At 42.2% G+C, this 11433-nt stretch overlaps 1 protein-coding gene across 1 annotated transcript in view; it reads right to left on the minus strand.

Annotated features, from left to right (window-relative positions):
* LOC311134262 (plexin-A1-like) overlaps nt 1-11433 on the minus strand; it is a 312099-nt gene that overhangs the window by 68044 nt on the left and 232622 nt on the right. Inside the window, exons 13-15 of the mRNA XM_084167885.1 lie at nt 8481-8632; nt 6419-6542; nt 6143-6279 (exon numbers count right to left, since the gene is read on the minus strand). Coding sequence (XP_084024011.1) covers nt 6143-6279; nt 6419-6542; nt 8481-8632 — 413 coding nt within the window. The remainder of the gene's footprint in view (nt 1-6142; nt 6280-6418; nt 6543-8480; nt 8633-11433) is intronic.

An 11433-nucleotide genomic window follows, 5' to 3' on the forward strand; every position in this document is an offset into this window, starting at 1 on the left:
TGTGGGGTTCGTAGAGCAAAACGGACAACACCACCGTGTTTTTGGGATGTCTCATGGTCTGACAAACACCGCTCTAGCTCTGTCACCTTTCCCCACAGTTGCGGAAGTGCGACATAGGCAGATGCGGTGGATCGAGACACATCCAATGCAAAAAACAGATCTCTTAAACTGACAGATTTTTATGGGGATGTTCTTCTTATGTTAATTATATTATGCTAATTAGATATCGACCTTAGGGGGTTAAGGTTAGGGTTAAGGTTAGGAGTTAAGGTTTTGGGGTTAAAGTCTTGGGGTTAGAGAAAATTAAATGTTGAATGGGAATACAAATTCACGTCAAAAAAGCTATGTGTGTGGGGGTGTGTGTGTGTAGAGGCTGTGTGTGTGTGTGAGCGCGTGAGTTTTTAATGTGTATATTTGTGAACGGATGCACATGTATGGTGTGCATACACACATTGGTGTGTGCATGTGTGTATTTGTATTTATTAAGGATCCCCATTTATTCCTGCCAAGGCAGCAGCTACTCTTCCTGGGGTCCAGCAACATTAAGGCGGTTATATACAATTTAAAATATTACATGACATTACATTTTATAACACTTTTCACAACACATTAAGTGTGTTCCCTTAGGCCACTACTCTACTACTACATATCTACAATCCAACATCCATGTGTACGTGTGTGTAGAGTGCGTGTCTTATCATGTGTATGTGTAGGCGTGTCTGTGCCTGTGTCTCTTCACAGTCCCAGCTGTTCCATAAGGTGTATTTGTATCTGTTTTTTAAATCTGATTCTACTGCTTGCATCAGTTACCTGATGTGGAATAGAGTTCCATGTAGCCATGGCTCTATGTAGTACTGTGCGCCTCCCATATTCTGTTCTTGACTTGGGGATTGTGAAGAGACCTTTGGTGGCACGTCTTGTGGGGTATGCATTGGTGTCCGAGCTGTGTGCTAGTAGTTTAAACAGACACCTTGGTGCATTCAGCATGTCAAAACTTCTTTCAAAAACAGGTAGTGATGAAGTCAATCTCTCCTCCGCATTGAGAGATTTACATGCATATTATTTATGTTAGCTCTGTGTTCTGAGCCTGTTCTGAGACAATTGTAATTTTCTGAGGTCCCTCTTTGTGGCACCTGACCACACGACTGAAAAGTAGTCCAGGTTTGACAAAACTAGGGCCTGTAGGACCTGCCTTGTTGATAGTGTTGTTTAAAAGGCAGAGTTGCGTTTTATTATGGACAGACTTCTCCCCATCTAAGCTACTGTTTTATAAACATGTTTTGATCATGACAGTTTACAATCCAGGGATACTCCAAACATTTTAGTCACCTCAACTTGCTCAATTTCCACATTATTTATTCCAAGATTTAGTTGAGGTTTAGAGTTTAGTGAATGATTTGTCCCAAATACACTGCTTTTAGTTTTTATTTATTTAGTTATTTAGGGCTAACTTATTCCTTGCCACTCATTCTGAAACTAACTGCTGCTCTTTGTTAAGTGTTACAGTGATTTCACTTGCTATTTTAGCTGACATGAATAGCGTTGAGTCAAATGCATACATAGACACACTGGCTTTACTCAAAGCCAGTGGCATGTCAAGATTGAAAAATGTAAGGGGCCTAGACAGCTGCCCTGGGGAATTCCTGTTTCTACCTGGATTATGTTGGAAAGGCTTCCTTTAAAGAACACCCTCTGTGTTCTGTTAGACATGTAACTCTGTATCCACAATATAGCAGGTGGAGTAAAGCCATACCACATACGTTTTTCCATCAGCAGACTATGATCGATAATGTCAAAAGCCGCACTGAAGTCTAACGAAACAGCTCCCATAATCTTTTTATCATCAATTTCTCTCAGCCAATCAGTAATTTGTGTAAGTGCCGTGCTTGTTGAATGTCCTTCCCTATCAGCGTGCTGAAAGTCTGTCGTCAATTTGTTTACAGTAAAACAGCAGTGTATCTTGTCAAAAGTTTACTACGGGTTGGTAACAGGATGTTTGGTCGGCTATTTGAGCCAGTAAAGGGGGCTTTACTATTCTTGGGTAGTGACTTTTGCTTCCCTCCAGGACTGAGGGCACACACTTTCTACTAGGCTTAGATTAAAGATTTGGCAAATAGCAGTGGCAATATTGTTCGCAATTATCCTCAGTCATTTTCCATGCAAGTTTTCAGACCCCGGTGGCTTGTCATTGTTGATCGACAACAATACGCTTTTCACCTCTTCCACATTCACTTTACAAAATTCAAAATTACAATGCTTGTCTTTCATAATTTGATCAGTTATACTTGGATGCAGTGTCAGCGTTTGTTGCTAGCATGTCATGCCTAAATTTGCTAATCTTGCCAATGAAAAAAACGGAGTAATTGGCAATATCAGTGGGTTTTGTGATGAGTCATCTGACTTAATGAATGATGGAGCTGAGTTTGCCTTTTTGCCCAAAACTTCATTTAAGGTGCTCCAAAGATTTTGACTGTCATTCTTTATATACTTTATCTTTGTTTCATAGTTTAGTTTCTTATTTTTATTCAGTTTAGTCACATGATTTCTCAATTTGCAGTACGTTTGCCAATCGGTTGTGCAGCCAGACTTATTTGCCATTCCTTTTGCCTCATCCCTCTCAACCATACACTTCTTTAATTCCTCATCAATCCACAGGGATTTAACAGTTTTTCCTGTCATTTTCTTAATGGGTGCATGTTTATTAGTAACTGGAATAAGTAATTTCATAAATATGTGAAGAGCAGCGTCTGGTTGCTCCTTATTACACACCATAGACCAACAAATATTATTTATATCAACAACACAGGAATCACTACAAAACATATTGTATGACCTCTTATACACTATATAAGGCCCAGCCTTTTGAACTTTGGTTTTCCTAGATATGGCTACTATATTGTGATCACTACATCTGATGGATTTGGATACTGCTTAAAATATTATCTTTGCAGCATTAGTAAAGATGTGATCAATACATGTTGATGATTTCATTCCTGTGCGGTTTGTAACTACCCTGGTAAGTTGACTGATAACCTGAACAATGTTGCAGGCACTGGTTACAGTTTGAAGCTTTTTCTTGAGTGAGCAGCTTGATGAAAGACAGTCAATATTTAAGTCACCTAGAAAATATGCCTCTCTGTTGATATCACATACATTATCAAGCATTTCACACGTTATCCAGATACTGACTGTTAGCACTTGGTGGTCTACAGCAGCTTCCCACCAGAATGGGCTTTTGGTGAGGCAGATGAACCTGTTGCCATATTACTTCAATAGTGTGTGATGAGTGCTTTCCTATCCTACACAACAATTATTTCATACATAAATCCCATCTATTGTGGACCAGAAACAGAGAGAAGGAAAGAGGACGAAAACACATTAGTGAGACGACAGCAGTTGAGGGGAAACTAAGTGGAAGAGAAAATAAGCTAGGATGCATTTCTGCAAGCACATCCCGGCTGTCTCGTAACAAGCAATTTAAACGCCCAGTCTTCCAGAAGAAGGGGAGGAAAATAAGAAAAAGAAAAGCGCCTTTTCCACATTCCGCTCGCGCCGCCTCGTTGCCCGGGCAACCACTTTCATAACACTCGTCGGCGAAACCTGCGGTGCACCGTACATATTTTGACAAGTTTGTTGTCAGCCGGCACAAAAGAATGGGAGAAGAGAGAGAGAGGGCCAGAAATAGAAAAACTGAAAGAAAGGGAAGAAAGGGGTTGCAGAGGGAGTAGCAGAATGATTAGGGTAAATACACTTTGATTAAATTGGTCGTGTTGAACTCTGAGACAAAGAAAAAAACATTTGGACATGAGGGACACGGGGAAAAGAGAGGTCACTTTTCAAATCCATTATTTTAGGGACATAGAGCGTCGCTATGCTAGAGCAGGTCTGAAAGGACAATGCTATGTATGTTCTGTTCTAATATCAAAAGTCTAGTGCAGGGGGTCACCAACATTTTCTAGCATGAGAGCTACTTTTAAAAAATGAAACTTGTCTCGAGCTACTATTTTTTTTATAGCTTTCAAATCGTCACATTCTTCTCTTCTCCATTACCCTGTAACTCTTCCCCTGGTCCTTGGTGTACAATAAATGCATTTTCTGTTAATATACCTGGTAAAATAATGTTTAATAAACAACTAAGGGGGCCCCATAAAATTATATTTCCCTGAATTCTGTTTTCTCTTTCCTGGTTTGTGATTTTCAGCAGTTTTTTACTCGCAATATTACAATTATTCATAGAGAAATAACGAAAATTGATGTTTTGAATCCATGTCAATGCTTAAAATACATATGAAGACCATTCTTGAGGTCTGGAAAAAAATGTAACATAAAAAAAAGAAAATGTAATTCCCCTTTAATTGAGCATCTAGCAAGAGAGGAATGTATCGGTGATGTTTCTGCTGTTAGGCCTACTGCTGCAACACATCATGGCAAAGTTTGCAAAACAATCGCCACCCAATTGATACAAAAAATCCTTCTATAGTTCTGTCAGGTAAGCCTACTTTCCATTTAACATTTAATTGAGTAGGTTTTAGACTAAAGTCTTTCCGTCTACCCACAAGACTGTTATCATTAGCATTGCTAACTGGCTACATACAGAGTGATAAACAAATGCTTGCACCAAACAGACAGACAGGAGCAATATTCCTGCAAATTAATTTACATTTTTACATTTTTAGTCATTTAGCAGATGCTCTTATCTAGAGCGACTTACAGTTAGTGAGTGCATACATTTTCATACTGGCAGATATTGTGTTACGTTTGAATTTTTTAAGCCAATTGTGGCTAACCAGGGGTGGGATAATGTCAATGTGGCTTGATTGAACTAGACAAGGTGGCAGCAAACCTCCCAGTGGGCATCCACGTCCTTGATTTCACCTATCCTGTGTTTTCAGGTTAGTGCAGATGAAGGAGATTAGGGGAGGAAGCTACCTTTGATTATTGAGATGAGCCCTCATGTGACTTTAGCAGAACAGCTCAAGATGACTAACCCTAACCATAACCATATCATACACCATCATATTATATTACAGCTCAAGATGACTAACCCTAACCCTATCATATTACAGCTCAAGATGACTAACCCTAACCATAACACTAACCCTATCATACACTATCATATTATATTATTATTATTATTATCCCTTTGTATCACTAGTATTTGGAATTCTATACTATACCAAAGACAGAAGCTGTCTTTTCAGAGTCAGTGAAGGTTTTAGCTCAACATGTTTCCCCATATCAACAGATGTCATTGCAGCATGCATGTATTCCCCTTGTATAAACCCTGTCACATATGGCTGTCTATATACCACCTACCAATCATGTTGATAGTGCTTACATTAAATCTAAAGCAAATTGTTCCGAAAAACTACAGTCTGCGTAGCAAGATAAATGTATGGGTATTTCCAGGGTCTTCAAAAGGGGGCTGAACTGGCTAATTTTGCCTCAATTTTCCTCCTCCTCATTAATAAATGTGACTGAGAAGATGAGATTTGTGTCTTGGGGGGTGGTTTGATGTGGGCTGTGAATGTTTGATTGTCTTCTCCCATGTTCTTCTCTCATTCAGCTCTCTTTTCATTTTCTATGTATCCCAACCCTCTTCTTAGAGGTGTTAACAAGGCACTCTCCTCTCTGTGAGGTGTTCTCGCCATCTGCTAACATGTTCATTTGCAGTTTTAGATGAGTGCACGGTACGCTGCGAGAACACTGTGTGTGTGTGTGTTTCACCATGACAGACTATGGAGAGAGAGCGCTCGTTGCAGGAGAACATACTCTCTCTGTATTGTGCATTCTCGCCTTTCCAGCTTCTCTGAATCTCCCATCGAATGTTGGAGAACTTACCAAGCTCGTAACATGTAGCGCAATGGGCAAACATTATTACTGTAAAGAGTACTTGAAACCCTAATTCTAAATCATTGCTCTTCAATGGAAGGTAAACCATAGAAACAGAGGTTGGTCATTCCCATAGCAGAGATAGTCATTCCCGTCACAAATAACAGTAGTCATTCTCAAAATAAATGCAAGTTAGTCCGACCACTTACAGCAGTTATCGAATAGAGATATCGATACAGCACAATAATGTTATCAATAATAAACAATATCCCAAAGACAAGACAAGCGAGTGGGCGGTGTGAGAGCTTACCTCTCGAAGCGGCAGGGATGGAGGCCGATCTTGACAGCCACAGCGCTGCCCGCGTTGAGGTGGCTCCCCTCAATGGTGATGCGAGTTCCCCCCGAGAGGGGGCCCTTAGAGGGCTGTACACGCGTGAAATAGGGAGACTGGGGGTAGAGGAACACACCAAGAGAAGACGTCAGATATAGGAATTCATTTGTTCTGGAATCAACTGTTGTTTTTCAATTGATGAAAGAACACAACCTTACAGAAGGACATTTCAGCACAGGTATGATGGCAGCTTACCACAAAAGTGAAGGCCTTGGGTGAGATGACTTTGTAGTCGGTGTGTGTGCAGTCCCTCACACATACTTCCACGTGAGCCTCCTGCACCCGGTAACCTGTCGCATCAGCCAGCTTGCACACGATCCTGAGAGAGAGAGCGAGAGAGTGACACTACACATATGATCATAGCCATTGACATATCCATAGCATTAGTCCAAGGGTAACCAAGCCATAGAGCATATCAATAGCCCTGCACATTTCCATAGCCATGCTACTGTGTGTGATGGTGAGGACATCCACTTGTACCTTGAGAGGTACGATAGGAGAGAGAGGTTCCATGTGTCTCTATGAGTGTATTAGAGGATATTATAACCCCATAAGCCTTGTGTTTGGCCTTGGGCGGCGACTGGCCAAATGAAAATTCATTTTAGAAATGATTGAGGCAGAGGACGAGAGTCTGAGGTGGTTGGGCACTGCGGGCGAGAATACACACAGACATGTGCTAGCATGTGTGTAATCAGCGCAAACACACCACACACATAGGATTGTGCACACATACACGGATGCATGCATGCACACGCACACAGAGCCCTCACGTTTCACCCTCCTCAGACACTCTGGACTGTTAATTAGCCCCAGAAAATGAGAGAGAGAGAGAGAAAAGAGAGCTGGGTTTAAGTGAGAGGGGGGTGATTAATTGAACAAGCTCGTTTCCTCCCTCCCTCCCTCCCTCCCTCTATCCGCCTGCGATGAGTTATTAACTCAGCTGCTTTTGTCCTCGCTGTAGGTGGCCACGGTAACCGCTCTCCATCGCCGCGGCGATGACGTCCGCATTCCGATGCAATTATTTGTTTGGTCTCACGCAGGGAGGGACAATGATTAGAGTGAGGAGAGTTTTTAGGAGATGATTGTGTTAATGGAGCCATTTTTACTGGCATCATCACAGTGACGATAAGAGGAATATTAGGTAGACAAATTGGAACCAAATAACAGAGGGAGAGACAGAATTATAAACTGTATATGAGTGTAAGAAAAATAAGATTCTTAAGATGTACAGGTTTATTGGTTTGTGTGTAAACTCTATTTGCATGTACTGTATGCACACGACTTACTGTCAGAGTAAGCGTGTTTGCATGTGTGTGTGTGTGTGCATCTACTCCTTTGTGAGAGCGTGTGGGCTGAGCTTGACCAGACTTGAATAGGCGACGGCCTTCTCCAATCTCCACACCGCACCCACCATTTACCCCTAACCTTTGTGCTCATTGCCGTAACCCACCTCCTCCGTTACGGCTCTGACAGGGTTACAGAGATGACAGGAGCAGTCACTTCCGAGTCGCTCCATATGGGGAACATCACTTTTAATCACCCTGAAAGGTTTAGTGCGGACCACTGCCGCCACATGTTTGCCGTCATGGCAACGTGCCCTAATTGTAACCGGGGAGACGGGGGTTAAGCATTAGCCCTTCACGTTTGGAGGTGACAGCAGGGTTGAAACAAACACAAGTATCCTTGAAACAACTATCTTCATATACAGTAGGGTCCAAATATGTTTAAGTACAGATATAAAGTCAATCAGAAATATCCACACACTTTTATGATTGTAGGCTATTTGTCAGTACCGATGACAGCGACACAGTGTTTTTGTTTGTTGGCAGACTTTGTGGTGCTTCAAGAAATGCAGCTTTCCTTTAGTCATTTATGCTTCAAAACACTCAGGTCCTTCATTTCAGCATCATACACTCTCACTATGAGTCAATGAGAGTTTATGATGTCAGCGTGATTTGAATACGGTTGAAAATGTGTTTGTGCATGATCTGTATCTCTCCAGATGTCAGTGAGCCAGACAAGTCTCCTAGGATGCCAGCAAGTAAGATAATGTGACAATGGGTTAAAAGAGGAACAGGAGAGGGAGAGACAGAGATGAATGAGAAGAAAGTGAGATGGGTAGATAGAAAATAGGGCTAACAGGTGGAGGGAGGGATGGAGGGAGGGAGACATGCATACCGAGAGAGATAAAGAGATGGAGTAAGGCATCAAAACAGAGGACAGAGGCAGGAGGACAAAGAGACTAATAGTCACTCACTGTTCAGCGCTGATGTACTCTGCCTCCATGGGGGTGCAGGCCACCTTGCCGATGCGGACCCCTGTCTGGATGTCCTTGAACTGCAGACCCAGGTTCTCCCCTGTGATGGTCAGCATGGTTCCCCCCTGTCTGGGACCCGTCTCTGGAGACAACTGGAGAGGAGAGCGGACAGACATGAGTTTCTAGTTTTATTTCAAAACTCCAAACCCAACAATGCAGTAACCAATATAAATGTAACACTAAAAATAACATAAGGTAGAACACAAACACAGAATAAATAAAAATAAGAAGAACACGTGAAAGTAAGAAGCTATACACAGGGTCAGTTCCAATATCATATTTACAATGTGCAGGGATACTGGAGTGATAGAGGTAGATATGTACAGTGAGGGAAAAAAGTATTTGATCCCCTGCTGATTTTGTACGTTTGCCCACTGACAAATAAAGAAGAAAGAAAGGAAGGATCAGTCTATAATTTTAATGGTAGGTTTATTTGAACAGTGAGAGACAGAATAACAACAAAAAAATCCAGAACACGCATGTCAAAAATGTTATAAATTGATTTGCATTTTAATGAGGGAAATAAATATCTGACCCCCTCTCAATCAGAAAGATTTCTGGCTCCCAGGTGTCTTTTACACAGGTAACGAGCTGAGATTAGGAGCACACTCTTAAAGGGAGTGCTCCTCATCTCAGCTTGTTACCTGTATAAAAGACACCTGTCCACAGAAGCAATCAATCAATCAGATTCCAAACTCTCCACCATGGCCAAGAACAAAGAGCTCTCCAAGGATGTCAGGGACAAGATTGTAGACCTACATAAGGCTGGAATGGGCTACAAGATCATCGCCAAGCAGCTTGGTGAGAAGGTGACAACAGTTGGTGCGATTATTCGCAAATGGAAAAACACAAAATAACTGTCAATCTCCCTCGGCCTGGGGCTCCATGCAAGATCTCACCGTGTGGAGTTGCAATGATCATGAGAATGGTGAGGAATCAGCCCAGAACTACACGGGAGGATCTTGTCAATGATCTCAAGGCAACTGGGACCATAGTCACCAAGAAAACAATTGGTAACAGCATGACAAATGACCCAAAACACACGGCCAAGGCAACAAAGGAGTGGCTCAAGAAGAAGCACATTAAGGTCCTGGAGTGGCCTAGCCAGTCTCCAGACCTTAATCCCATAGAAAATCTGTGGAGGGAGCTGAAGGTTCGAGTTGCCAAACGTCAGGCTCGAAACCTTAATGACTTGGAGAAGATCTGCAAAGAGGAGTGGGACAAAATCCCTCCTGAGATGTGTGTAAACCTGGTGGGCAACTACCAGAAACATCTGACCTCTGTGATTGCCAACAAGGGTTTTGCCACCAAGTACTAAGTCATGTTTTGCAGAGGGGTCAAATACTTATTTCCCTCATTAAAATGCAAATCAATTTATAAAATTTTTGACATGCATTTTTCTGGATTGTTTTGTTGTTATTCTGTCTCTCACTGTTCAAATAAACCTACCATTAAAATTATAGACTGATCATGTCTTTGTCAGTGGGCAAACGTACAAAATCAGCAGGGGATCAAATACTTTTTTCCCTCACTGTATAGGGGTAAGGTGACTAGGCATCAGGATATTTGATAAACAGAGTAGCTGCAGCGTATATATGAAGATTGTGTGTGTGTGTGTGTGTGTGTGTGTGTGTGTGTAGAGTCAGTATAAATGTGTGTGCATGTTATGTGTGTTGGAGTGTCAGTGTGTGTGAGTGTGTAGAGTCCTGTGAGTGTGCAGAGAGACAGTGAAAAAATATAAATAAAATACAAGGGTCAACTCAGATAGTCTGTGTAGCCATTCTGTTAGCTATTTAGCAGTCTTATGTCTTGGGGGATAGAAGCTGTTCAGGAGCCTGTTGGTGTCAGACTTGATGCACCGTACCACTTGCCGTGCGAAAGCTGAGAGAACACTCTATGGCTATGTCTATTATTGTTATAAGCTAGTAGTATTATCATTATACGTTATAGGACTCAAACTTAGGTCCCTGCGCCATTCAGTTCAACACTTTCATTGAGGTCGAAACATCTGGTTTTGACAATATGTATGTATGTATGAATGCCATGCCAAAAAAGCACCATTGCATTGAAATTTAACAGAGAGAGATCTTGATATTGGCTTTATAATGTTCATTTCCAAAATTGTGATTGCACCCATCCAATATATTTCCACAGGTGCATGTTTATATTGGTCATGTTCACACACCGTTCACAGCTCCCACAAGTGATCTTTACTTTTAGCAGGGATCTTTAACACAGCTTCGTTTATACATCCATCCATCCACACAGCCTCTTTGTCAAAACACCAGCTGACCCGTCTTTCCAGTCTCACTATTCATCTCTATTCATCTGCTAAATGCTATTAGAAGGAGTTCAGGTTATTACCCATTTTCTTTAGTGAATGATCCTGAGGGTGCTTTAGAGGTGCTCACGGTAATGGCTGCCCACAGCTGCCCTGTACTAATCAGTGGACCATTTCTCTGGACCTGTACAGACAACTACCCAGTCTCTATCATTAATCTAGCATGATTAACACCTGCGTTAATTAGATCAGTGCTGAGGGTGACATCCATTTGTCTGACCCCTCCCCCCCCCTCCCTGGTTATTCACAGTTATTCGCTTACCCCCGCTACAGCTGCTGGTCGCTGAGGTGACATTTTGACCCCCGGCTGGACATATTCGGGGGAGGTGTGTGTATACACGCATGAGGTGAGCACTCTCACAGGCATTTGTGTCCCTCTCTCTCTCACATTCACATAGACATGCAGAGAGGGAGACAGACAGACCTTTACACGTGCATGTGCACACATACCTCCCCTTATCTGTCTCCCTCTCTCTTCTCCCTCTCCGCCTCTCTTTCTCCCTCTCCGCCTCCCTTGCTCCGTCGCCCCCTCTCTTGCTCCGTCGCCCCCCT

The sequence above is a fragment of the Coregonus lavaretus genome, assembly GCF_964263955.1.
Source record: "Coregonus lavaretus genome assembly, chromosome: 8".
NCBI classification, from domain to species: domain Eukaryota; kingdom Metazoa; phylum Chordata; class Actinopteri; order Salmoniformes; family Salmonidae; genus Coregonus; species Coregonus lavaretus.